The sequence below is a fragment of the Brachyhypopomus gauderio genome, chromosome 16 (assembly GCF_052324685.1).
Source record: "Brachyhypopomus gauderio isolate BG-103 chromosome 16, BGAUD_0.2, whole genome shotgun sequence".
Classification (NCBI taxonomy): Eukaryota; Metazoa; Chordata; class Actinopteri; order Gymnotiformes; family Hypopomidae; genus Brachyhypopomus; species Brachyhypopomus gauderio.
The window spans coordinates 14,242,603-14,269,331 of record NC_135226.1 but is presented as its reverse complement, the minus strand read 5'-3'; the positions used below and the strand labels follow the sequence as shown (position 1 = coordinate 14,269,331).

Genomic DNA, 26,729 nt, shown 5'->3' with positions numbered 1-26,729 from the left:
TATGTGTGTGTGTGTGTGTGTGTGTGTGTGTGTGTGCGTGCGTGCGTGTGTGCCTGCGTGCGTGCGTGTGTGTGTGTGTGTGTGTGTGTGTGTGTGTGTGCGTGCGCGCGCGTGCGTGCGTGCGTGTGTGTGTGTGTGTGCATGCGTGCGCGTGCGTGTGTGTGTGTGTGTGTGTTGTAGATGCTGGGTTGTAGTTGTGTGCTTGTCTCCTGTCTCCTGATGATGACCCTGTTCCACTACAGTGTCGAAAACCTCCGCATGACTGAGGAGAGACCAGAGGTGAGATGAGGTCACACACACTCATGCCCCCTCCAACACACACTCACATTCACACACACACACACACACACACACACACACACACACACACACACACACACACACACACACACATACAGAATACATTTGATGTGTGAGAAAGTGAAGTGAGAAAACAGGATCATGTGTATGGAGTGTTGATTCTGGCCCGTCTCAGACACAAACGCGTTTGGTCTTGTATTACTTTACTTGTAAAGTATTTCCAGTGTTTATTTCTGTAGGTCAGTATTGCTGGGCTTCTACTTAAACCTAAACCTACTCCCAGTATTCAAAGGGAAATCATTTAGGTTGCTTTTAGGTTTGTCTGGTACTTCACCACTTCACCTAAATTCTTATATTGTCCCAATGTATTGGGGATAAGTGGTGCCCACAGACAGCTCAACACATGCTCTCACACACCCGTATAGGAAGGTGCTCACCCACTTTCATGTATTGAAAATGTTTGGAGGGTCAAACCCTCCAAACTTTTGCTCAAGTTGCAGCAAAAGAAGAAGCATCACATGACACAGTATGACTCTGTGTCCATAAAAAATGTATCTGACTTATGGCAATCAGATTCCTTGTTGTGATAATGATTAATGGTGAATTCTGTGTGTGTGTGTGTGTGTGTGTGTGTGTGTTTCTGCAGTCTGCTCTAATGGAGGAGAGGGGGGATCAGTTTGGAGTGACTGTACAGAAGGTCTCAAAGCCCACCGATGCTAAACTGGTCTTCCTGGACCAGATGCTCCACATTGAGAACGATGTCATTGAGACCAAGAGAAAGAGAAGCTTCCCCGGGTCCAACACCCCACTGGACCGGCTCTCGATCAGCAACATGGACCCCAAGAGCAACAAACAGAGGTAAAGAGAGAGAGAGAGAGAGAGAGAGAGAGAGAGAGAGAGAGAGAGAGAGAGAGATGAGGAATGTACAAATTCTGTCTGGTCTATTTTTACTGTATCTATATTGACATTTCCGTTTAATGCAAAGACAAAATTATTCTGGTGTTATCCGTAATACAGACAAACATGTCCTGAAAGGCATAGTGGACACAACCGCTGATCATTCAACATCATGTCTTTGAGAAGTTTCCCTTTAGTCTTTACTCTAGATCAACAGTCGTCTTAATAGTCAGGCTTCCTGCCACTTTGTCTCCGGATCTTCAGAACCAGAGAAGTTTAGGACTGAGTTCAAGAACAACAGAACACAAGCCTTTAATCAAAAGCACTGCGTTTATACTGATCAGCTGACAGGAAGCACAGGTTTTCAGGGCTTTTCTGGGGGCGTGTGGTGTGCTTGGAGCTCCACCGAGGGAGGGCCGTCTCTGGAGAAACCCCGCCCACCAGTCAAAAGGCAGCAGACAGTTCAGGAATGGCAGCTAACGTGGCAGCTTACAGTTCACTTTGAATTTAACACTGAGCGATTTTGCGATGCTAAAGGGGTCTCTGTGTGTTGGCCAGCAGGAAAGCGGTCGAGCTGCCCAGACGAAGAGTCACGATTCCGATCGACCGTATTGGGGTGGGCCGTCTTCCCAGTAGCCGGGGATAGACTCCAAGTTTGGCCACTCCCACCCATATGCAGGTACGCATTACCATTCAATATATTTTGTTATATGTTGTTAGACCAAACTTGCTACAGGTCAGTCACATAATCACCCATCCGAGGGTTTAGAATTTTGGTATGTTTCCAATGAACAGTTCAATGAAAAACAACAGTTAAACAGACAATGATGTTTATATCCCTTCTTATATGCTATGTTTGTCCACAGGGGGCAGTCTACATGTGGAAGATGCCTGAAAATCATGTTTGCCCACAGAGGTAGTCGTCGAAAAACCCTCATTCAACACCTCTTTATGTATAACCTAACCTTGACCTTACACAGTCCTTGTCTGTACCAAGCTCTGACCTGACCTGACCCACCAGTCCTGGTCTAAACCAAGTTTGTTTGTTTTTTTAGTGTATTTTTGTGCAAATGTCACATCTATCAGCTTTTCCTTTAGAAAAACACACACCCACCCTATTATAATTTCTTATTAGAACATGTCCACTGCATCAGCACCCTCTCAGAGTTGTTTCTGCATTTAGTGTCTTGTCTTATGTATTCTTTATTTCTTTGGGAAGAATTAAGATTATTTTGTGCTGTAATATTGATTCCCCAGACTCCAGCAAACACGCACACACACACACACACACACACACACACAGTATTGACTGAAGGTGGAACGTTTGAGTTCTGCTTTAACATTAAACCTGATGGAACACTTAACTGCCTGGTCTCTTATTGGTTTGTAGATACTGTGTTTGCAATTCAGATGTGTAATTGATGTTAAAAAAAATCTCAATATCTTTATACACACACTCACATGCACACAGTGCTGGTAACACCTTATTATAACAGAAGGAAAAAGGTAACTGTCCACGGTCTTCAGCTCTTCGGGAAGCAGAGCTCTTCAGAATGTAAAAATAATCAAGCAATGTTTAGTAGTTTTATATGGTGAGTGTAAGGAAAATAAAGATGAAGTTGTTCAAATGTACAGAGAACAGTGGCACACTAAAGAAACCACATGAGTATTTTATTTTTATACCTTGATTCTGTGGGAAGTAATTACACAACCAGCAGGTTCAGAACAAAAAGTTCAAAGATGATGTTTGCTCTGCACATACATGAGTACAGGGTCCAGTGGTAAAGATCTATTTATAGGGAACTGTATTGCACAGAGTAACTTATTAATTACAAATCAGTTTTGACAACACCGTAGACTATATATACAACCAATTAAAAATAGCTAGAATGAGAAAAGTGGTATTGGAAAAATTATATTGGATATAAAGACAAGGAAACCAAGACATGCACGTATATGACAAGTATAAGACATGTGGGGAGACAGGAATGAAAGCAGAACCAGAGGGGACAGCGTATCCGTGGAGACAGAGAGAGGGGGAGACACCGTAGTCACGTCCTGCTGTCTCTCTCCCTCACACTGAGCCATCACTCCTGCCCTCACCACCAGCGCTCTGTGTTCATCTGTAGGTGGAGCCAGTGGGCGTAGTTTGCCACCCGGGTGTACACCCCGTACACCCGTTCACTCCCGCACTCCTCAGGCCCCGCCCAGGACACCAAGCCCTGTGCCACCCACCGCCCACTGTGTGGGTCCTCCATCACGAAAGCCCCGCCACTGTCGCCCAGACAGGTGTCTTGGCCGCCCTCGTAGAACCCCGCGCAGAACATGTTCGCCGTGATGTTGTAGTGGGCCGAGCGGGAAGCGTAGCTGGCTTCACACTCCTCCTGCGCCACGACGGGCAGCTTCACGTACCGCAGCACCTCGGACACCTCGCCGAGGTCAGAGGTCAGCCCGCCCCCCGAGGCGTTGGCCGCGCCGATGCCCCAGCCCGCGACCACGCCCAGAGCGGCGGGCGGGGGGCTGAGCGCACGCCCGGGGGCCGTCGGCGCCGGCAGACACACGGGTCGCGCCAGACCGCCCAGTGCCGCCTCCTCCTCGAGGCGGACCAGCGCGATGTCGTTGTCGTAGTTGCGTGGGTCGAATCGCGGATGCAGGATGAGACGCTCAGCCCGTCGGCTGGCGGACGGGTGGCCGTCGCGGGTGTCGGTCAGGCCCACGGTGGCTCGCACGTTCTCGGGGGCCACGGGCACGATGGAGGGGTCGCGGCGGGGGGAACGCAGCACGTGGGCGGCCGTCAACACCCAGGCGGGCGAGAGGAGAGCACCACTGCCAAACCAGCGACCCTTGGGCACACGGGACGGATCCTCCACGGACAACAGGACCTGCCACGGGAACAGACCCGCCGGGGCTGCCTGGCCGCCCACAATACGCTTCTGCAGGGACGGGAACTGCCGGGACGGTTGACCGCAGGCTTAGAAAACACATGGCATACAACACACACCACTGGCCCATTACATGTGTACTTGTTATATTTACACACACACACACATTTATGCATGTACAAGGCTCAGGGTCTGATTTCCTGACATTTAATCGTACCGGGTTTGGCACTGGTAGAGGAACATGGCAGCTGGTACTCCGGTTGTGGCTGTATGGTACTCTCCCCAACTGTAAGACAGAGACACACTCAGACCTACTCAGCCAAGCAGCAGAACTACACAGCATGGACACAAAGTCCAGTCTAAAACAGAGACAGACTTCCTAGAAAGGTCCGCTCAACATTCCTACGTAAAGGACCGAGCGACCCGCAGGAAGACAGCCACACAGGTCCATGTTCTGCTGAAGGACCAGGGAGAAGGTGGCAGATGGTTCACCTGACTGGCATGCTGGAAGTGAAGCTCCATCCTCTCTCACCCACAGCCCAGTTGGACCGCACGTGTACACGCCTGCATGAGACAAATCACAAAATGGAGGAAAATTACCATATCCGCACCAATCAAACCAACCAATCAAATAAGCAATGAGGTTTATATCATGTGACTGGGGGTGATCACTCACTGTAGGCACTAGGAGAGTCTCTGCAGCGGTACTGGATCTTGGACCCAAACACGGTGCTGTTGGTGGCGCTCAGAAACACCACATCACCAACAGATCCATCTACACATCCACAGTCAACCACTGCGAGAGAGGGAAAGAACCACAATCAGAATGTCTGCACAACCTAAAACCATTGTACGTGGAACTGAATGTGATCTTCATGTTCAGTAAAATACATGAGGTTTAAGTTAGAGTGACAGATAAATACCAGAGAAATTGGATTAGTTGATATCGAGGAGAGGGAGCATTGATTAAATGAGTTTGATTGTTGGATATTGCTTTACAGTGAAATGATTAGAGAGGTGATAACAAATGAGATTTGGAGTTGATGCTGAATGAGCCCAGGACCAATAGAAAATGAAACCATACCTACTTCTGCTGCCTCCAACTCTCCGTACGAGACCTCTGTCCATGAGAAGAGCATCAATCTGCAGTCTGCCAAATCTGGTTTATCTGCTCTGTGTGTGCCTGCTCTAAAACTGGAACTAGGTGCGAGCATGCATATTTTGACGTGACTCAAGCAGAAAAACTGTTTTAAAGGCAGCAGAAATGTGTAAGACTTATGTGCACTACAATGCTGTCAAAACATTCAGAGCCCAGTAGAGGGAGACAGAGCTCACACTTAATTACTTAATCAAGTCATCCATCCCATCCCATAATGTAATCCTAATTACTAGGGGTGACCTGCAATAGTCGCTAATTCGACTATTCGATTGGAGGACCCCTAGTTGACTATGAACGTCATAGTCGAATGTACCATTCTGACTGCATGGGGGTGTCCAAGGATGATGCTAAGCATTAGTTGTTACATGAAATGTCTTTGTTTCGTTATATATAGCCTTTTGTCAAATAAAATCATCCTAAATTCTGTTAATAAATATTTGTAAATGATGTGTGCGCATTACCAATAGGCATCTTCCATACTACACATTAATAAATCACACCCCGCAGTTGCACAATCCAAATGAGCGGAGCTGAACACGCTACAGCAGGGGTATACTCAACTGGCGGACCGCGGTCCGGATCCGGACCCAATCTCATTCCTGATTAACTGGATACAGACCAAAACAAAACCGTAGCATTTATTTCAGGGCTATTGAAAAAACACTCCGTCACGAGTGTTATGTTTGCCACCCCCGCTCAACAACAAGCTTGCCTGGTTGACGCTTCGCGAGCGACGCGAGGGTCCGCGCGGCGAAAATGACGTAATCGCCGTGGCTCCGCGTGTGCGCGAGTGTCTCGCGCGCTGTCGGTTCGAGAGGTCGTGCACTTGTTTCCACTTGTGGAATTAAAGCACTTGTACGTCACTTTCAAGGTCCATTTCAATATTTCCCAGCATGTTAAACATAATTAAGTTAAATATTTATACATATACTCGAAATAATTCGCTTTTTACCACATTATTTAATGGTTGTTTATTTAAAAAACGCCCAATCTTCACGTCTTCACGTTCTCTCATGTTTCGTCCTGGAATTACAAGAGGCTCGTATTTGTTAACCTAATACAAGAGAACTATTCAATCAGACAGATATTTGTTGTGAAACCAAGTAGTTACAATTTCAAGCATTTTAAAGTACCTAAATTCCAGCACTTTTCAAACCTGAAACATATAGCAACATTAAAATTGGTCAGGTAAATGTTCATTCCCCTGTTTTGAGGGGTGTTTCTACCACATATCGTTTCGGACAAAACGCCTATCGTTTCGGAGAACACTGCAGTGACGCTCGCGAAAGTATAAACGCCTCCACCGTTCGCCCCGTCCCCCGCTCAACAACTTACGTTCGCCACCCCCGCCGCACCGGACCTCAGGGCACAGGTATCTGCCAAAATTGGACCGCGGACAAATTTAGTTGAGTACGCCTGCGCTACAGAATACGCAGCATCTACCGAGATTATAATGGCTACTAAAAAACTTCAAAAGTGTGGGAGTATTTTGAAAAAGATAATGATGTATCAAACAAAGTAAAGTGCAAGTTATGTCAACGTCTTTCATTTCGCATGACAACAACCAACATGGCGTACCATTTAAAACGCGTAAGGCGAAAAAAAAACAGTTCAGTTTGTCGTTTCGGTCGTGTCGTCTCGCCTCGTCGCGGTGCATCTCGGCAAGTAGGCCTATAAACATTATTTGTTGTCGTTTTGCTTTTTAAACCCCGTTACTTGAACCTTTACTTATAATTTTTTTTGCTGTTGTGTGGCTAATTGTTTTTATATTTTCAGGCAGGCACATTTTATTTAAAATATTTTTGACTTTTTGCACAGTGCCTGTCTGACAAATTTAAATATGCACACTGACGGTGACATTTTTTGTTAATGTTTTCTAACGTTTCTTTGAAAAATAAAAAAGTAAGTAAATAAATAGATAAATAAAAGCTGAATAAAGCCAACCTACCATGTTTATTCATTTATCTGAGTGTTTTAGTTTTTTCCTTTGAAGTGGAAAAAAGTCCTGAATGAGAAAGGGATCCCCTTTAAGGTGCTCTAGATAAATAAATTTAAAAGCCGATTCAACTATTAGTCGACTAAAGGGAAAATCTGACGAATCAGATTCGACTATTAAAATCCTTAGTTGAAGACACCTCTACTACTAATGACATTAGTTTTCAGGGAGCTTGCAGGCTCCTCCTTTCCCGTGTTAATGTTGATACGTCATTGTGATCAACCTGATCAATTGTTTGTAGACTATATATATATATATATATATATATATATATATATATATATATATATATATATATATATATATATATATACAGTTGTGATCAAATTTATTCAACCCCCAATGCTGCGAAGGGTTTTATGGAATTCAGTGCACATTTGTAATTGTGTTCATAATGAAATCTTACAAGGACTTGTTAAAGAACTAAATGCAACTAAGATAGCATCAATTTTTTTTGTCATAAAGTATTAAATGGCCTTTTTGTGATTTCTTCATTGACACAATTATTCAACCCCTTTACGACTACCACTCCTAAGAACAGAGGTTCATTCCAGTGTTTTCCATCAGGTATTGAAAACATCTGTGGATGTCAACGAGCAGCAATCAAGCATGATAAGCACCAATTAGGCAGATTTAAAAGGACTGTGATACTCAGCTCCTTCTAGACATCTACTGGTGTGTTTCCAAGCATGGTGAAGGCAAGAGAATGGTCCCAGAAGACAAGAGAAGAAGTTATTGCTCTTCACAAGAATGGCAATGGATATAAAAAGATTGCGAAGTTGTTAAATATTCCAAGAGACACTATCAGAAGTATCATTCGCAAGTTCAAGTTAAAGGGCACAGTGGAAACGTTACCTGGTCGTGGCAGAAAGAAGATCCTGACTGCGACTGCTGTGCGCTACCTGAAGCGTAATGTGGAGAAAAATCCCCGCGTGACTGCTAAGGAACTGAAAAAAGACCTGTCAGATGTGGGCACTGAAGTTTCAGCTCAGACAATAAGGCGTGCACTGCATAACGAAGACCTCCATGCCAGAACGCCCAGACGCACCCCCTTGCTGACTCCAAAGAACAAGAAAAGTCGACTGCAGTATGCCAAAAGTCATGTGGACAAGCCACAAAGGTTTTGGGACAGTGAACTGTGGTCAGATGAAACTAAATTAGAACTGTTTGGGACAATGGACCAGCGCTATGTTTGGAGAAGGAAGAACCAGGCTTATGAACAAAAGAACACCTTGCCTACTGTGAAGCATGGCGGGGGGTCAATTATGCTTTGGGGCTGTTTTGCTTCTAATGGTACAGGAAAGCTTCAACGTGTGCAGGGTACCATGAATTCCCTTCAGTACCAGGAGATCTTGGAGGAAAATGTGATGGAGTCAGTCACAAACCTGCGGCTTGGGAGACGTAGGACCTTCCAACAGGACAATGATCCGAAGCACACATCCAAGTCCACTAGAGCATGGTTGAACATGAAAGGCTGGAACATTCTAGAGTGGCCATCGCAATCACCAGACTTAAATCCAATTGAGAACCTCTGGTGGGACCTAAAGAAGGCAGTTGCAGTGCGCAAGCCTAAGAATGTGACTGAACTGGAGGCTTTTGCCCATGAAGAATGGGCTAAGATACCCATAGGTCGCTGCAAGACACTTGTGTCAAGCTATGCTTCACGCTTGAAAGCTGTCATAACTGGAAAAGGATGTTGTACTAAGTACTAAAAAATAATGTCACTAGGGGGTTGAATAAAACTGATAATGATGTGAGCACAGTAAAGACATTTGTGGTTATTCCATCATAAATATTATGTTATGTTTGTCTAATTTATAAGTGCCTCTTTGATATAATTGTAAATAAGATGACTGAAATGATCAAAATCAATGTCAAACTGGCCAAAACACTTTATTTCAGTGGGGGTTGAATAAATTTGATCACAACTGTATATATATATATATATATATATATATATATATATATATATATATTATGTATGTATGTATGAGAGAGAGATTGTATATGTACCGGTACATATATACATTCTGTGGTTCAGACAGTGCCACCTTGTGTCACAGATATTATTCGTAATTCTGATCTATTGCCTTATTGCATTGAAAGCTACAGTCTATGGGCCAGACTCATGAAACTGGACCTTAATACAATGCAAAATGTACTACGCCTCCTTAATTCCCATTCATAAAATCATTTTTGATATGTGATATTTTTGGCAGAGCAGTAAAATCTTCTTCCTCTGTATGTCATGACTGATCCGGAGTGTTTATATGGCCGATATGTTTTATATCTCTGGCCCATTATGGAACCAAAATGCTGCTTGGTTTTTACTGGCAAAACACACATTTTGTACTACTGAACTAACTTTCAAGTAAAAGACACAGTCTAAAGATTAAAAAAACACCTTTTACTGTTTTGCAAAGACACTTTTACAGGTCAAAATAAGGTTGGCTTGCCTCGCTGCTAAAAGAACATGTCAGTCATACAGAATGGGTTTGGGTAGAATGTTATCTACAGAACCGCCTGTCTTTTCAGAATCCTTCTCTGGTAGGCAGTGGTGAAAAATGGCAAAGAAAATAAAAAAGGAGAGGAAATAGGGTGAGAAGGAGGGAAAACAGAGGGGAAGAGAGAAGGAGAAAGACAGTGAGGGACCAGAGACATCAGAGGGATTCTGCAAACAATTCAAACCCATGTTTCAATCCAAAGCCATGCAGTCATGTTAATGGACCCCAAACACATTCAGGTGGTGCTTTGTCTGCTCAGGCACATATCGGCATAACCCAGAGTGATTTTGAGGAGTGAGAAAGTATCTCATGTAGTGAGAGAGCAACAGGAGAGAAGTGAGCATTTGGAAAGTAGTGAGTCTGTGGAGGAGTGATCTTGTCCGCAGTGAGACAGTTTTAAGAGTGTCTAAAGGGAACACTTGAACATTGAGAGAACGTCTGCAGAGCAATGAGTGTCTGTAGAGCACTGAGAGTGTCTGTGGTGCCGTGAGAGACTGTTAGATGCATAGTGCCCTAAAGGCATAGTGCCCTAAAGGGAGACTGTGTGCTCTTATCTCTGACTTAGAGCCGTAATAGCAGAGACGACAGGTGGCGCAGGAACCAAGTAAGGCCAAAGACATGGCAGGAAACCTGAAGGTACCTAACAGTATGGGCTAATACGAGGTTATGAAGAACATCGTTAAAGAGAGATGTAAATGAGCCCAGATGATGTACGATGCAGCAGTGACTTATGGCCCCCATTTTCATTCAACAAAATGGATGGCAGGTTCTTCTTGCTAAACTTCTGCATGTCCAAACAGTGTTTAGTAAGCATTGTGGGCTAAATTGATTGCTGGGCAAGCCTGGTACTTTGAGTCAGGACAAATAATAGGCATAATAGTCCCAAATACATATTCAGTACCTAAACAATGTCAGCCACTTAATCTCAACCTACAGCAGTAATTATTTCTTAAACTTTTCTATAATAAACAAAAACTGTACTTTATACTACCTCTTGGCAGTCAGTTAATACAAATGATGCATTTAAAAGGCTTGAGGACTATGTAAAAAGACATAAAGGCATGGACATCATATAAAGTCTTCTTACTAAACTTAGACAAAACAAACTTTTCTGATCTTAAAGCTGCTGGAAACAACGAATCTCAAAGTTAATGCAAAATTCTGGTATCATTTCTATTTCACTGGGAAAACCAATAAATCCACATGACACCAAAAAACTAGTTCACACCTTTATTTCACCAACACTGGAATGCTGTAATATCCTTCTAACTGGATGTTGGCGTAAGAGTGTAAACAAGCTTCAGTTAATCCAGAGGGGTTCAGCTGGAGTCTTTAGTCAAGCATTTTTTTAATGTTAGATAAAGGGTGTGGATTTTGGGACTCGTGGACATAGAGAAGTGCAGTGAACTGAGAGGGTGCTGTAGCTGCGTGTGAATGTTCAGACGCTTGATGAAGTTTGAGCGGGGGGTTAATGACATCTCGGGGACCTCCGGTCCGTGCTACATTCTGGTGGTCTCCTTTAGCTAAGCTTTATAGCCAGTTCTGCAGGAGTCTCTGCTGCACTCTATTCATCCCGTTACTGTCCAGTTTATTCCAGAGCTAATCATCTCAGTGTTTCTTTTTCTCTGCTGAGCTATCCAACTGCCTCTCTTGTCTGATGAAGATGCTAACTCGATCCTGAAGGAGAGCTCCTGTCTGTCTACACTTAGGAGCAACCTGACCACCATGGACCCTACAACTGAATTTGTTTTGCTCTCCTGATGAGATTAAAGCCTGTATCTATGTGTCGTGGAGTCAGCCCATCACCACGTGCACTGACTCTCCTGCTAGACTGTGATTAAATGTTTCCTTTGTGGACTCTAAATAGAACTACTAATTGGTTCTCGCTGCCTCAAAGATTTGTTAGTCATTTATTAAGTCTTACAAGCTTAGAGCAAAATAAAAAGTTAAAAGCAAAAAGTAACATGTATGTATATAGTGTGTGTGTGTGTGTGTGTGTGTGTGTGTGTGTTTGTGTGTGTGTGTGTGTGTGTGTATGTATATGTAGTAAGTTTGCCATCTGGTGTTGGACAAAGGAGGTTGGGTTCCCCCATCCACCCAAAGATGTGAACATCTATAGAGCAGTGAGTGTGTCTGTAGAGCAGTGAGTGTCTGTAGGGCAGTGAGTGTCTGTAGGGCAGTGAGTGTCTGTAGAGCAGTCAGAGTGTCTGTAGTGCAGTGAGAGTGTCTGTAGAGCAGTGAGTGTGTCTGTAGAGTAGTGAGTGTAAAGTAGTGAGTGTCTGTAGGTCAGTGAGAGTGTCTGTAGAGTAGTGAGTGTCTGTAGAGCAGTGAGTGTGTCTGTAGAGTAGTGAGTGTAAAGTAGTGAGTGTCTGTAGGTCAGTGAGAGTGTCTGTAGAGTAGTGAGTGTAGAGCAGTGAGTGTTTGTAGAGCAGTGAGCATGTGTTTAGAGCAGTGAGGGTGTGTTTAGAGCAGTGTCTGTAGAGTATGTAGAGCAGTGAGAAAGTTATATTGCATACTGCTGTCATATTGCAAGGCTTTGGACTGAAACACAGTACAATACTGTTTTACAGTAACATAATTTACAATTTACAGTTTTTGACGACTGCTAATGTGTGTCCAATCTGTAGTCACATTTTCAAAACTCTAAACACATTGAACACAACATCAGTCTTCAGTGGCTATACTATTAGTTCAATTCATGTTGTTATGGCACAAAATGCAGTTATTTTACATGTTTTTATAATGTTTTTATAAATTTTCTATACACACAAGGTTATCCAATAACAAAATTCTGGATCAGTTTTGCCTTATTTACAATTGCTTGCACACAGCATGTCAAAATTGAAAACCTAAGGTTCAAAACCCTAAATACTGTATAAAATGCAAAGTTCTGCAAAAACAAAGGCAGCTGAAAAGCTGTTACTGTAATACATATTTTTTGCATATAGATCAATGAAATAAAATGAAGTACAGTAATGTACCGGGTCAGAGAGGAGCAAATATAACAATTTGTCCTGCAATCTCAAGTGCAGGTTTGGTCCTTCACAAATGCCAGATGGGTCCCTATAACAGTGACCTCCTTCTTTAGTCTTTGAATGAACTCTACCAACAACTTGTTCCAGAAGCAGAAAGGGAACAGGTGAGAGGAAACACGAGGACATTTGTGATGGAACGATGTAGCATTCTCATTCTCATGTCATCACAAACTGGTTTATAGACCATCCAAGAGTGATGTCCCTTTTCCTCCCGCCCTACTCGCCTTTCCTCAACCCCACTAATGAACTTTTTTCAGTCTGGAGGTGGAAGGTGTATGATCATCGGCCCCATGACCAAATGTCCCTCCTGGATGCAATGGATCCCGGCTGCAGAGACATTTCAGCTGAAGACTGCCAGGGGTGAATAAGGCATACCAAGCTTTTCTATCCCAGGTGCATGGCAAGGGCCAACATCAGATGTGATGTGGATGAAAACATGTGGCCAACTGCTGAAGGCCGTTTAGATTAGACCTAACAAGACTGTTCAGTTTTGTATTCTGTTTTTCCCCCTTGTGTGGCTTTTTTTGTATATGTGTATTTTTACACATATGGGACCATGGCTAATTATGTTTACAATTACGATAATTATTTTTTGGGTTAGGCCACAATTTACAGTAATGTCCCTAATACAGTAAAATATACCCTTTACTGCAAAACTGTTACTGACTCCTTTATGTCTAATCTACATTCCATATAGTACCTAACAGTAAATATCACTCATTGTGTAGACAGTATGTTGCCAAAAATGCACACATTTGAAAAAAAAAGTCCAAATGAAGCGGATTACAGTAAAAATGACCTGACTAAGAAAACAACAGATGTTACTGTAAAATGTCTGTTGTTTGCTGGGAGAGGGTAAAATATTACATGTAATACTGTTTCTGTATTGCCATCAAATGTTAGTTTTTTTTTGTGTTTGAAAGAATGATTGGATAATGAACCAGGTTTGCTGTGTTTTAACAAAGTTGGTGTATAAAGAGAAAACCTTGTTTGCGTTGTGAAATGCAGAGTTGTTATTTAGTTAAGAAAATGCGCTTTTGAACACGATATTAACTATTTGGCTATTTGTGTGAGGTCAATGTGTTGCTGTGTTTAGAGTTTTGACAATGTATCACAAGTATTGGGAAACGCACGTTAGCAGTCGTCAAAAACTGTAAATAGCATATGAGTTAGAGGAGTACCTTGCGTCTTCATCTTACACTGCTTTAAGAATTATAATCCTCATATCAACAAATTGTCATGTTTGCCTACTCATAACAGCAGATTTTTGTGAATGTTTTACCTTTACAAAGAGGAACACTACTGCTCCAAGTTCCATCTGTCTGACACTTGATCTGATAATGCTCAAACTCCTCTCCATCCTTAGAAATAGAAAAAGGTCAATGGAACAATAGGAAGAATAAAAGAATGAGCACATGTGTCTTTGCACGTATCAGTGCCACTGTGTATCAGTGTCTCACCTTTTGCAGTGAGTATCCTGGGTCACAGGTCACTGTGATGTGCTCTTTAAAAAAGTACTGAGGTTGTAGTGGCTCAAAATGACAATTTGGAGGCGCTAAAGGGACTGGACACTCACTACCTGCAGAAAGAATACATTATGTGCAGTACTAAACCATACCACATACCGCATTGGTAGTTAACTTAGTTTTACCACTTTTTAACTATGTAACAGTGCAAAGATTTCATAGAGTTGTATTAAATCAAAAATGCTAACCAAACACTACTCATATTAACTAACTTCTCTAAACTTTTCTAGATCACATTAGCTTATGAACTCTAAACCCCAGAAAGTTGAGACAATTTCTGTGTTAACTCCATTCCAATCCATGAATCCAACAGGTCTGAGATCAGTACAGGCTGTGTGCAGTACAGGTGCTGCAGGGGCCCTCAGCCTGTCCGCACCCCAGTGCTGTTACCTGCAGAACTGAACGAGAGCTTCCAGCCCAGGTTCTCTCCTGAGTTGTCACTGTGAAACCTGATGCTGACGTTGTTGCTCAGCGTCAAGATCCTGCCAGGGGACCGATCCCCACAGAATGGACCAAACGTCCTTTCTCCCGCCTCAATCTGCAGGCGTCACCATCATCATCACTATCAGCATCATCATCATTCTTATCATCAACATCATCATTCTTATCATCATCATCATCATCATCATCATCATCATCATCATTATCATCATCATCATTATCATCATCATCATCATCACCATCACATCACCATCATCAGCATCATCATCATCATCATCATCACCATCATCATTACTATCAGCATTATCATCATTATCATCATCATCATCATAATTATTATCATTATCATCAGCAGCATCATCTATCACATCATACTATCAGCATTATCATTATCATCATCATCATTATCATCATAATTATTATCATTATCATCATCACCATCATCATTACTATCAGCATTATCATCATTATCATCATCATTATTATCATCATAATTATTATCATTATCATCAGCAGCATCACCATCATCATCTGCATCGTCATTGTTTTCATCATCATCATCATCATCATCATCATCATCATCACTATCAGCATCATCATCATCATCATCATGGTTGTATGTATAACATGTATGTATAACGAATATGAACATAGTACTTCTATAATACAGTAAATACATTAAAATATTAAAATAAACTCAACGGGTATCAGGTGTCTCTATAGGGCAGTAGCATTGCTACTACGTTTCCAGAAGCGTCTAATATAGGGGTGCCCACAAGTTTTCAGCTTGCGATCTACTTATAGGATGACCAAGTCAGAAAGATCTACCTATTTATTTTTTAGCGGCGTGTGTCGATCGTTCATGGGGGGGTGGCGGCAATGTGTGTCGATCGTTGACGGGGGGGTTGGGGGTTGTTTGCATGTGTCAAACCCTAGACGTCAGATTGTGTGTCAATCAAAATACAACCGTCAGTGCAGATGGACGATAGCCTGTCATTCATCCACTACTTTTTAATGTCGTGCGATCTACCCACACTTCCTTCGCGATCGACACACACTTCCTTCGCAATCGACGTAATGGGCACCCCTGATCTAATACAGGGCAGTCATGGCCTAATGGTTAGGGAACTGGTCTTGTGACCGGAGGGTCGTGGGTTCGGTTTGCCAAATGCCATAAAAGTAATGTAAATGTGAATACATCTTATTTTCTCAGCTAATTATGAAGCCCTTTATATGCTGAGTCAGGGGTTCTCAAGCAATGTGGGTGTGTGTCCAATGAGCCTGTAACACCCCTGATCCACACACAGAGGAATTAGGTTACATACTGGTTACATCTAGTTTATTTACCTCTGATCCACATCTGTGATTCAATGAGTTACTAGTTCAGTTTCAGAGCCACATTTTCTCACCACTGAAACAGCTCATCATATTGCAGTCGAGATGATTATACTGTACCACACAAATCACAAAACATGTTACTGCCCCTCATCCTCTCTCCTAGTCACATGCTAACTGGCTAACCCTACTAGCATTAGCACTGAGGTTTGCTAACACATGTGACTAGAAACAGGTAGCAACCTTAATCTGTGTATCTGTCCTGCATCCCGGTTACGGATTAGTATCTTTTAAAAAAGACTCTGTGACTCATCACTAAACATGCACCGCAGTTCTCTGGCTCCAAGGCTGTTGTAAAAGGTTTTTTAAAGTTTATTAAAATCTGCTGTAACTAACCTGTGCCTGAAGAATGGGCCTCCGGTGCTGGACAAAATGTTGATGACACCAGAACAGATAAGCTCATAAAGTTCAAGAAGACCATTAGAAGGTTCTAGGGCGTACCTTAATGTAGTCGTATGGGCACTGGACCTCGGGGTGGTCCTCTATATCAAAGCTGTCTTCGAAGTCCAGGGTGAGCAGGAAACCCTCCTCCACCTCGATACGGTACAGACAGTCCGAGCTCTTTGGATACGGCTTAGGATAATCCGCACTGGTGATAATCCCAGAGCGCTCCGTGTACACACTATCACTACACTCCACTGTGGTCTCACACACACAATCACAAACACATGCACACACATGTAGGAACACGTTACAATATGATTCAAGGGACTGATATTTTTATTATGACTCAAAACACATACTGTAACTGTTAAAGGAATAGAGGATGTTAGTTTCAATTTTAACATGACAGCCATCACGTCATAACATATTTAAATCTTAGCCATCACGTCATGTGTATGTCTTTAGGTAGCAACTGTAGCCACCATCCTTACAGGCTGCCGTCCTTACAGGCTGCCGTCCTTTCAGGCTGCCGTCCTTACAGGCTGCCGTCCTTACAGGCTGCCCTGAGGTTCACAGGCATTTTCCCTGGCAGCTCAAATGTAAATATTTACCCTTCAGCATTCAGTTACCATCAGCAAGGCTGGAGCAGAGTGGACATAAAACAGACACACAGCCAGTCTCTCTCTCTCTCTCTCTCTCTCTCTCTCTCTCTCTCTCTCTCTCTCTCTCTCTCTCTCTCTCTCTCTCACACACACACACACACACACACACACGCACACAAACACACGCGCACACACACGCATGCACTCACACACAGAAACCCTATACATGTGAAACTTCTCTATCTTTCTATTTCTACGATATTAGAAGACAGATACAGAAGATCTTTAATCTTCTTTGAAGGCAGTAAAAATGCACCAGCATGTTTCATGAACCGGACCATTTAACTACATACTGTTCACATTAGTAATAATTCACAGTAGACCCTCAACAACACCCCTTCAGATTAATATCTACATGATAAACCTGGTGTTTAACAGGTTAAACACCTCCAATTCCTCACATCCACTTGCACACACTCTTGGAGCAGCCATTCACGGTCAAGTCACACAAAGAAAGCAAGCTTTTCAAGCCCAGACAACACTGCTCCTGTGACCTACTTCCCCTTCACTTGTGTGTACATCAGGTTTAATTGCTCAGTGTGAACTGCCCTGTGGAGTCCAGCTGATCTGCGGTGCAGTAAAGGCGCTGGCTGGGCGTAGGAATACACATTATTCAGACAGAACGCAGTAGCTTGTCCACGAGCTCCCTGGCTTCCTTGGCGGTGTGGACGCTCTGTAGTCAATGATCGACGTAGAAGCACCGCTCTACAGACTGCCGCACGTCTTCATCAGGAGTGCCGTGATCCCTGACATGTCGATGAAGTGCGAACGTTGCACAGCATGGAGAGCAGGTCGTACCAAATGGCAAAACTTGCCACTCGTACACGTCTGGGGCATCTTCTCGCCTCATGTCTCTCCATACGAACTTGAGAAGTGGTCTGTCCTCCGGCAAGAGCCTAACTTGGTGGAACATACTGCGTATATCGCCGCTGATTGCTACTGCGTTCTGTCTGAAGCGCAGCAAGACGCCGATAAGCGAGACCCAGTGTGGGTCCAGGCAGCTGTGCTTCATTCAGGTTTAGTCCACGGAACTGGTACGAGCAGTTAAACACTGCGATTCTTCTCGTGGTGTCGTACCAGGTGGTGGGGAATGAACCAGGATTCACTCTCCGTCGGGAGGTCAGTGCCTAGCTTCTTCACTGATCTTGCTCTGACCAGGTTACTGACCAGGTTACCTAGCCAGCCTCTTCTCAGTACTCCTCAGACTGGGCATAACCGCCTCCTGGGTGGCCTGGAAGAGGGGCATTTGGCGCTTGCGAAGCAGGGGGGTGGCGTAACGCAGGATGCCCTCTATTTCCACTCTTGTGGTCCTTGCTTCCAGCAGAGCTACGGCCTCCTGGTCTTCCTTAGACCGAGTGATGGCTTTGTCGAAAATGGCAGCACGAAATGGCAGCACGTCCATCTGCCACAACTTCTGGACATTAGCCATCAGCTCCGTGGTCTGTGAAGACACTGTGGTGAAAAGTCTCTGCTGTTCTGGCAGAGTCTGCTGGACTAGCCTAGTGGGGCCTTGCAGGGTCCATCCAAGTCGCGTGTGGATAGCCGCAGGCCCCCCGAGCAGTCCCAATCTCACCGGCTCGACCGGTGTGAGTAAGTGAGGGTGGTCAGCACCTATGATCACGAGGGGCTTAACCCGGGTAAACTGCTCCAGGGGAGACCTACCGGATGCTTATACTTCTTCTTAAGGGATGTGACTGGGTAGGAGCGCTCAGCGAGATTAAGGCGTGGCGATGTGAAGGCGTGTGTGATTTTGAAGGTCCTCTTACGCTGACCAGCTGAAGATAGGTGGAAGGAAACACAGGTTCCCCTGAGTACTTGGACGTCCTGTCTTATGGTGCGAAGACTGAGTTCTTCGGTGGAGCCCTCTATCCCTAACTGACTAACAGCCTCTGGCAGGAGCATTGTGCACTCCGAGCCGTCATCTAACACGGCATATGTCACCAGGTTCCGGTCGCGATAGCAAAGCACCACTTTGATAACAATAGCTGCACATCAACACTACAACATACAAACTTCGGAACTACCTACTAGCTAGTTACCTCAACACTTAATAACACTTACTTGTTAGAATGTACGCACACAGCTCCTCACATGCTGTCATCTTAAGGCTGTGATCCAGCCAACTGAAGCAATAACTTGCATGAAGCAGCTGGACATATGCTTTATGCTCCGAACAAAACTGACTAAACTGCCTGCGAAAGGGGGCGGGGTTAGGCTTCAGTGCTAGAGTCTTTCTTACAACATGACTAAGTATTTTGACTGCCTTGTTCATAGGCAATGGCACACAGACTAGATACTCTGATGGCACTGACAAATTGACTGACCTAAATATTTGCTTTTGGGGCAAAAACAAAGAATTTTGAGTGAAGTATGTGCTTTTGCAGGTATTTCATTGAGTTTTGATGTTTGCACTAACTGTTTTGAGGAAGGCACTAGTTATGATGCCAGTGTAAACCATGATGTGAGAAATGAACCAAATTGAGAAAAACTGTAACAAATGATTGTACAGTACTGTGCAACCATAGAAAACCCCATTGTAGAATGTAATAACCAAAGCAGATATGAACCACCGAAAACCAAAATCATTGCTTTGACCCATTAGCTAGATCCAAATTTGTCATCACAATCTCGTGGTGACACTCTTGTGTTTGCTATGTTTCTATCGCACCTTTGCAAGTCCTGTTGTCCGAATGTAGCTGGTATCCATAACGACAGGAGCAGTAGTAACCACCAATGTAGTTATGACAAAAGTGATCGCAGGTCAGGTCCTCGTCATTTTTATCTCTACATTCATCTATATCTGTGGAGAGAAAGAGGGGTAGGAAGAGAGAAGCAGAGAGTGATGGAGAGAGAGAAAAAAGAGAAATAAGAAGACAGAAACCAAAAATAACAACTCTATATGGAAATAATTATTTCTACAACTACTAACTAAGGACTGTAAACATAAGAACGGGCTACTGCTATGTCGGTCTTGGAGAACCACTGCTCTAACACACCTGCTGACTCTGCTACGTAACTCGTGAGTGGGAGCAGGTGCTTCAGAACAGGGTAAATTTCCACAGTGAGCTGGACCCTGGACCACTGGGACTGGACCAGTGTGCTGGTGAGAAAGGCTTCATGGTGCCTGGCTTTCAGCTTTAACAGCATGTGTCTGATTTGATTTGACCCACTGCACAGTTGTGCATGTGTAGTTCTGACACTATGCACTGAGCTGTGGAACGTGTGCTTATCTGTGGAGATTTGAGCCACCATTCCACACAGTCTGTGCATGTTGTTGGGGGGGGGGGGTTTAAGTTGTGTTTGGGCATTTTACCAACAGCACTGTAGTGTGCTTCAAACCCAGAGAAGCGCTCCTCATTAGAGAAGTCCGAGTGGAACGCCACACTGAGCATGCTCCCTGGAGACAGGATGACGTCATCAGCTGGAAACCTCTCCGTGTCCGTGTTCTCTCGTCCACAAAATACTGCCAGCTCTTCTGTCTCTGAGTACACCTGTGCACACACACTCACACACACACACACACACACACACACACACACACACACACACACACACACACACACACACACACACACACAGAGGCTAATTAATAAGACTATCCGTACCAAATAGTGTCAGCCTCTCTGTCTCTGATAATTGCTGTACACACACACACACACACACACACACACACACACACACACACACACACACACACACACACACACACACACACACACGCAGAAATATTTCCCTTATCTGCCTAGTTTGCCTGTTTACACTATGTGTCACTGAACGATGGGACACTCACGGCTATCAGACACACACTTACACACACACACATACACACACACACACACACACACACACACAGCATGAACTAATCATGATGGTTGAATATGTTGAGGTATGTTTAGGACTTCAGGGATACAGAAGTCACCCTGCATGTTAAACACTTTTTTATACACCAACCCAAAGTCACCACACACTTCCCCAAAACATGTTCTGACACTAGTGTCCAATGCCACTAACTCTGCTAATTTATTGTTTCTTTAGTTAAGATGATTAAAAATTAGTAAATACATAATAATGAACAGTAACTAGGAACATATGTGAAACTCTGCATTATTACCAGTTTACAACTCTGGACTCTGGAACACAAGTTCAGATAGGAATCCCAAACTGAGGCTGTGAAAATCCCCAGAGCATAAATATTCATCACTCTCGTTTTATTTGGGATTTCCCCATTTTACACAGTCACAATACAGAGTGAGTGTGAATTCTTATCACGTGTGTGTGTGTGTGTGTGTGTGTGTGTGTGTGTGTGTGTGTGTGTGTGTGTGTGTGTGTGTGTGTGTGTGTGTGTGCATGTGTGTGTGTATGTATATGTGTGTGTATGTATATTTGCATGGGGGGCAGGGTGATTTCCTGTGGCCTTTGTGTCTGGCACTGATTTGGGCCTGTTGCCATGGCGCGATGCTGTGGCATGTTGCTGTGGCATCCACCAGGGGCAATTTGAATATGAATACGCCCCCTGTGTTCAGGGGAACCCACTGACTGCTGCAAAATATACCCTATTACCTCCTCAGGCAGGACCCTCCCAGCGTCCCTTCACCCCGCCTGTCAAAACTTGCCATCAGAAAATATATTACGAGCTGAGTCCCTGTGCCCCACAAGGTGAGCAAATATCCCAATAAAAGTCTCTTTAAAACTGAACAGAAACAGACTTCAATCACAGTGTTACACCTTTAACATCCCCAGTACAAAAGCATTAAATTATCAGGGTGGTTGGAGCTCATTAGTCAGTTATTATTGGCTTGCTTCTGGCCAACAGCACCCAAACGTCGTTCTGTTTTGAAGGCACGTGTGGTCCATTTGTCTCGTGCTACAGCCTCTGTGATGTTACTGAAGACATCAACTCGACAGGCTCCGGCAAAAATACTTAATTGTGTAGCTAACGGGTGAAGAAATCATTTTTTGCTGCGCTAAAGATAGAATATAGCCTCTGGCGCTAAAACCTGGCACCGTGAAGGCGCAAAAACATCCCTGGCAGGGTGCGTCATTTGGCGCGTGATCACAGCGCGTGCCAGTCTCCCACCACACCTGACTGCTATAAACACAGTTTATAGTTAAAAGATAAAAAGTTTAAAGATTTCAGCACGTTTTCAGTTTCTTAAAATGAATGCACACAATTGCACCACTGCGTTTCTGATGCATGAAATCTGCGTGCGTTTCGGTGTTTATGCTGTTGTGTAATGGTTGGTGCACAAATCAGCTTACCTTTACATAGTCATACTCACACAGGTATGACGGCTCCATGTCGAAGTGCATGAAGTACAGACGAATCGTATATCCGTCCGGAACGCTGATATTCCATTGTAGCTCACTGTCCTTCGGGTAGGACTCGGGAAAGTTCGGCGACTGTATGGTTCCGTACATGTCTGTCAGTAGAACGATTTGGGCCCACGCTGGGCTTGCGGACAAGAGGAACACGGACAGCAGAGTGCTGGGTACATCAAAACAAAACCAAAAACATGCGAATGGAAACATTTTATGTTTACGTACTTTTTGTAATGCTTTTAAAAATTGGTCACAAGAGGTTCTGGTACAATAGGATACCACGCGTAGTCATCTCAACTCACGGAAAATGTTGAAACCTACTTAAAATGCCTAACCATTTTCTGAAACCAGACATGTGAACACACATCAGAAGTTGCCCCAAACTTCTTCACTGCGACGTGATCCCTTGATGTCGGAGGGCGTCTGAATGGCCCTTTTAATTCTGCGTTTGAATCACTACATGTCCAGCATGTGTTTATAGCTAGCAACTTTCCCATCAAAAACTTTAGACAGGCAGGAAAAGTTAAGGAAGCATAAGGACATATCTGCAGAGCGTTGGAGAACAGAAACTAAAAAGAAAGTCTTCTCACCGCACTAGGTCCATGGCTCGCGACGTTTCACGCTGAGGGGGCGCGCAGATTTCGGCATTCACGTTTACGCTCACTTTTCATGCACGTCACATTGCATCTGTTTACAAAATGTGTGTGTGTGTGTGTGTGTGTGTGTGTGTGTGTGTGTGTGTGTGTGTGAGAGAGAGAGAGAGAGAGAGAGAGAGAGAGAGAGAAGAGCAGAGAGAAGAGAGGACCTTGACATCTTGTAAAGTGGGAATATACTTCACAAGTACACTGTTACCTCAGCAGAATGCATCGCATTTATGAGTAAACTGGGAAATTAAAGCCAGTGAGAAGAAGTTACAAGCAAAAGTGCAGCTTTTCCATAACTTCATATTCTCTGGCTTCCTACTGCAGAGGAAAAATTAAAAATGCATCTGAAACCGTTGTTGTGTTTTTAAGGAGAGCAACTGTATGTTACATACAGTGCACAGTCAGCTTTCAGTCAAGCTAATGCTAGTAAACATCACATGAACTGCATAGGTAACAGCTTTGTTCATGCTCCTCCCATTTTAGGAGAGTTTTAAGACAGCTGATTGGTCCATAGTTTCTTGTCCTGTTTACACTGTGTGTCAGTGTGGCAGGTGTATCAATAGTCAAGATGTGGAGTCAGTTGCCATTTCTCAAATTTCTCAGCATGGAGATGCACACAAGAGTAATTTCTCAGGAGGTTCTCATAGGGTGAGGGGAATGTCTGTCTATAGACCTGTAAATGTCTTTATGTGTGTGTGTGTGTGTGTGTGTGTGTGTGTGTGTGTGTGTGTGTGTGTGTGTGTGTGTGTGTGCTGACACACACAGACGGAATCACAAACATGGGTTTTATTGAGACAAACGAAGATACACATGGCTGGGGGGAAGACAGAGAGCAGGGTAAAGGGGTAGTCCAATCTCGATGTCGAAACGGTACAAAGCAGCAGAAACCAGCCAAAGGTCCGACAGGACACATCCAGCACCAGGTGCTCAAGGTTTGGCAGCATTTGAGATTTTGGTCCATGTTCATGTGATTGCATTACATTACTGCTGAGGATTCTTCAGCTACTCATTCATGCTATGAATCTTCTGTACCAGATCTCCAATGATCTCTCTTCTGTATCTCCAAGGTGCTTTACTGGATTCAGATCAGGTGTTCTCAGATGACTTGTTCTTTGGGAAATCTCCATTCTGAGACATTCAGTCATGGCCATAATGGGATTCTGACAGTCAGCGACGTTTCTCAGAAACCATATCTACCATTATTACACCAGCAGCAGCAGTAGGCTGCTGGTTGGGTCCATGGATCCTGGTTGGGTCCATGGATCCATGTTTTCACAAGATTCTGACCATAACATCTGCGTTTCCTGGCAGAATTCGAGAGTTAACAGAACAGGCAAAGCTTTTCCTATCTCCAGTTTTGGTGAGCTTGAATCCTCTGTGTCCCCAGTTTCGTGGCTAACTGGGGGACGACTATTGTGTTGTGTTGTTTCAGTGTGCCTGAATCAAGGTGTGATGTATTGTTCATTCCAAGAAGCCTTCCTGTTCATCATGGATCCTTCGTATACTTTGCAATCTGCACTAAGGAATTGAGAATAAAACCTCACTTGTTCTGATTAAAGAGTGGTTATTTGAGTCCACACAGCCTTTCTGTAAGCAGTCCGACCATCTGACTAACCATAACCCTAACCTGTCTCTGCACCAAATCATTTTCTCCTTCCGATCTGTATTTTGCTTTTTGTACCATCTTACTTGAACTTTAGAGCCTGTTGTGGTTCTGAAATATACAAACCAGGGCGTCTGGCACCCACAGCCTTGCTGCGATCAGTCAGAGCACATTAAGTCACTATTCTCAAGCTTGCTCTTTAACTTTAATTAAAGACCTTGACCCATGTCTGCATCATTTTATGCATTTCACTGCTGCCAAATCATTTGCTCATATAATTTGATTGGATAATGACATGAATGTGCAGGTGTACAGATGTTGCGGTTCCTCTCATTGGCTGTTTCATCACTTGGTGCTGACACATCTATTACGTCTGCTGTTTTCTGCATTTGATCTGCTTATCTACTGTCACGATGCTTTGTTATTTTGACACTACTTGTTTATCTGTTGTTATCGGGACACACAAGCCTTCTTGATCTCCGTCACACTGTGCTATTCTTCCATTTGGGCTTGGGGGGCCCCAGCTCACATGTCTTGTCCATGTTCTTCTACATGATGGTTTCCCAGCCAGCATCTTCTGTACTAGGTGCTGGATTGTCTCAGAAGCTCATTTGCACAATTCTCATCTTGGATCTTGGATCTTGGATCTTGGTTTGATGTGATACACTCCCATATACATAGGACAGACATGAACATGTACATCTATGTACACTATATGGACAAAAGTATTGGGACATACCTCTTAATCATTGAATTGAAGTGTATCAGTCCCATTGCCACAGATGTATAGAATCAAGCATCCACAAACATTTGTGAAAGAATGGGTTATGGTACAGAGCTCAGTGAATTCAAGCATGGCACTGTAATATGATTCCACCATTGCAACAAGTCAGTTGGTGAAATTTCTTCCCTCCTAGATATTCTACAATCAACCCTGACTGTTATTACTGAAGTGTTTAGGAACCGCAGCACCTCAGCCATGACTACCGAAGTGTGCAGTGTCACCAACACTCTACTGACCTGCAGAGTTCCAAACCTCCTCTGACTTTATCATCAGCAGGAAAACTGTGTGGCAGGATTTTCATGGATGGATGGACAAAAACTAATACAGACACACTCCAAAATCTTATAGTAAAATGTAAATGTGCCATATTTGTCAATTGTGATTTTTCACCTCAATCGAACTTCTTCCTGCGCTTTTTACCCATCTGTGCAGTTAGAACACACACACACACACACACACACACACACACACACACACACACACACACACACACACTAGTGATTAGTAGGGGGCTGTGGTGCACTCGTGTCCAGAGCGGTGGGCAGCCCTAGCCCGGCACCCGGGGAGCAGTTGGAGTTAGGTGCCTTGCTCAAGGGCACCTCAGTCATGGCTTCAGGCCTGGGAACCAAACCCACCACGACCCTCCGGTCATAAGAGCAGTTTCCTAGCGTTCCCTCCAGTTCCCTCCAGACCCTCCAGACCATGACTGCCAACATATAGAAAACCTTCCTGGAAGAGTGGAAGCCATTAAAGCCGTTAAGGAGGGCTGACTCCATATTAGTATCTGTGCATTTAGAAGGGAGTGTCATAAAAGCTCCAGTGGGTCTAAAATGTACATGTTCCAAAACTTTTGTCTAAATAGTGTATCATACGTATATTTCCGCTGAAGACAAATATGGGCTGCTATGATATTATTCCCCACTAGAGGGGGATGTTTACTGGCACCACAAAGCCATATTACATATACAAAAAATGAAAGGATGCCATTCTTATGATTATTTCATAAAATAAAACATTTACTGAATAATGTATTTGAGCACATTTTATGCATATATAAAATGTAAAACATGGCTATCAGATTCCTTGTTGCAACATGTGATTCTAATTAATTGTGAACTCATTCTCTCTCTCTCTCGCTCTCTCTCTCTCTCTTTCTGACCCTCTTGTTTTTCCTCTCATACAATTAAAATGTTTCTCT

At 43.8% G+C, this 26,729-nt stretch overlaps 2 protein-coding genes across 7 annotated transcripts in view; one reads left to right on the top strand and one right to left on the bottom strand.

The window, feature by feature from the left end:
- ostn (osteocrin) overlaps positions 1-2,561 on the top strand; it is a 5,161-nt gene extending 2,600 nt beyond the window's left edge. Inside the window, exons 2-5 of one of the 3 annotated variants that reach the window (XM_076976334.1) lie at positions 243-279; positions 947-1,158; positions 1,756-1,876; positions 2,064-2,561. In XM_076976334.1, the coding sequence (XP_076832449.1) occupies positions 259-279; positions 947-1,158; positions 1,756-1,843 (321 nt within the window). In that variant the 5' untranslated portion in view covers positions 243-258 and the 3' untranslated portion in view covers positions 1,844-1,876; positions 2,064-2,561. Of the gene's footprint in view, positions 1-180; positions 280-946; positions 1,159-1,755; positions 1,877-2,063 lie in introns of all 3 variants that reach the window. The other 2 variants (XM_076976333.1, XM_076976332.1) reach the window with 2 other exon arrangements.
- Positions 2,562-2,852: 291 nt separating this feature from the next.
- On the bottom strand, positions 2,853-23,249 carry masp1 (MBL associated serine protease 1). 4 transcript variants are annotated; one of them, XM_076976329.1, is made up of 12 exons: positions 23,091-23,249; positions 22,441-22,666; positions 20,495-20,672; positions 19,850-19,981; positions 16,577-16,773; positions 14,690-14,837; positions 14,234-14,352; positions 14,056-14,134; positions 4,756-4,875; positions 4,572-4,643; positions 4,297-4,365; positions 2,853-4,168 (listed from the first exon to the last, which is right to left on the bottom strand). In XM_076976329.1, exons 1-12 carry the CDS (start codon positions 23,102-23,104, stop codon positions 3,297-3,299), a joined length of 2,226 nt encoding a protein of 741 aa, XP_076832444.1. In that variant the 5' UTR covers positions 23,105-23,249; the 3' UTR covers positions 2,853-3,296. The 4 variants fall into 4 exon arrangements, with proteins under 4 accessions (XP_076832444.1, XP_076832443.1, XP_076832445.1 ...); XM_076976328.1 differs by lacking the exon at positions 23,091-23,249 and adding an exon at positions 22,822-23,084; XM_076976330.1 differs by lacking the exon at positions 23,091-23,249 and adding an exon at positions 22,822-23,084 and having other exon boundaries at positions 3,727-4,145.
- Positions 23,250-26,729: the final 3,480 nt, after the last annotated feature.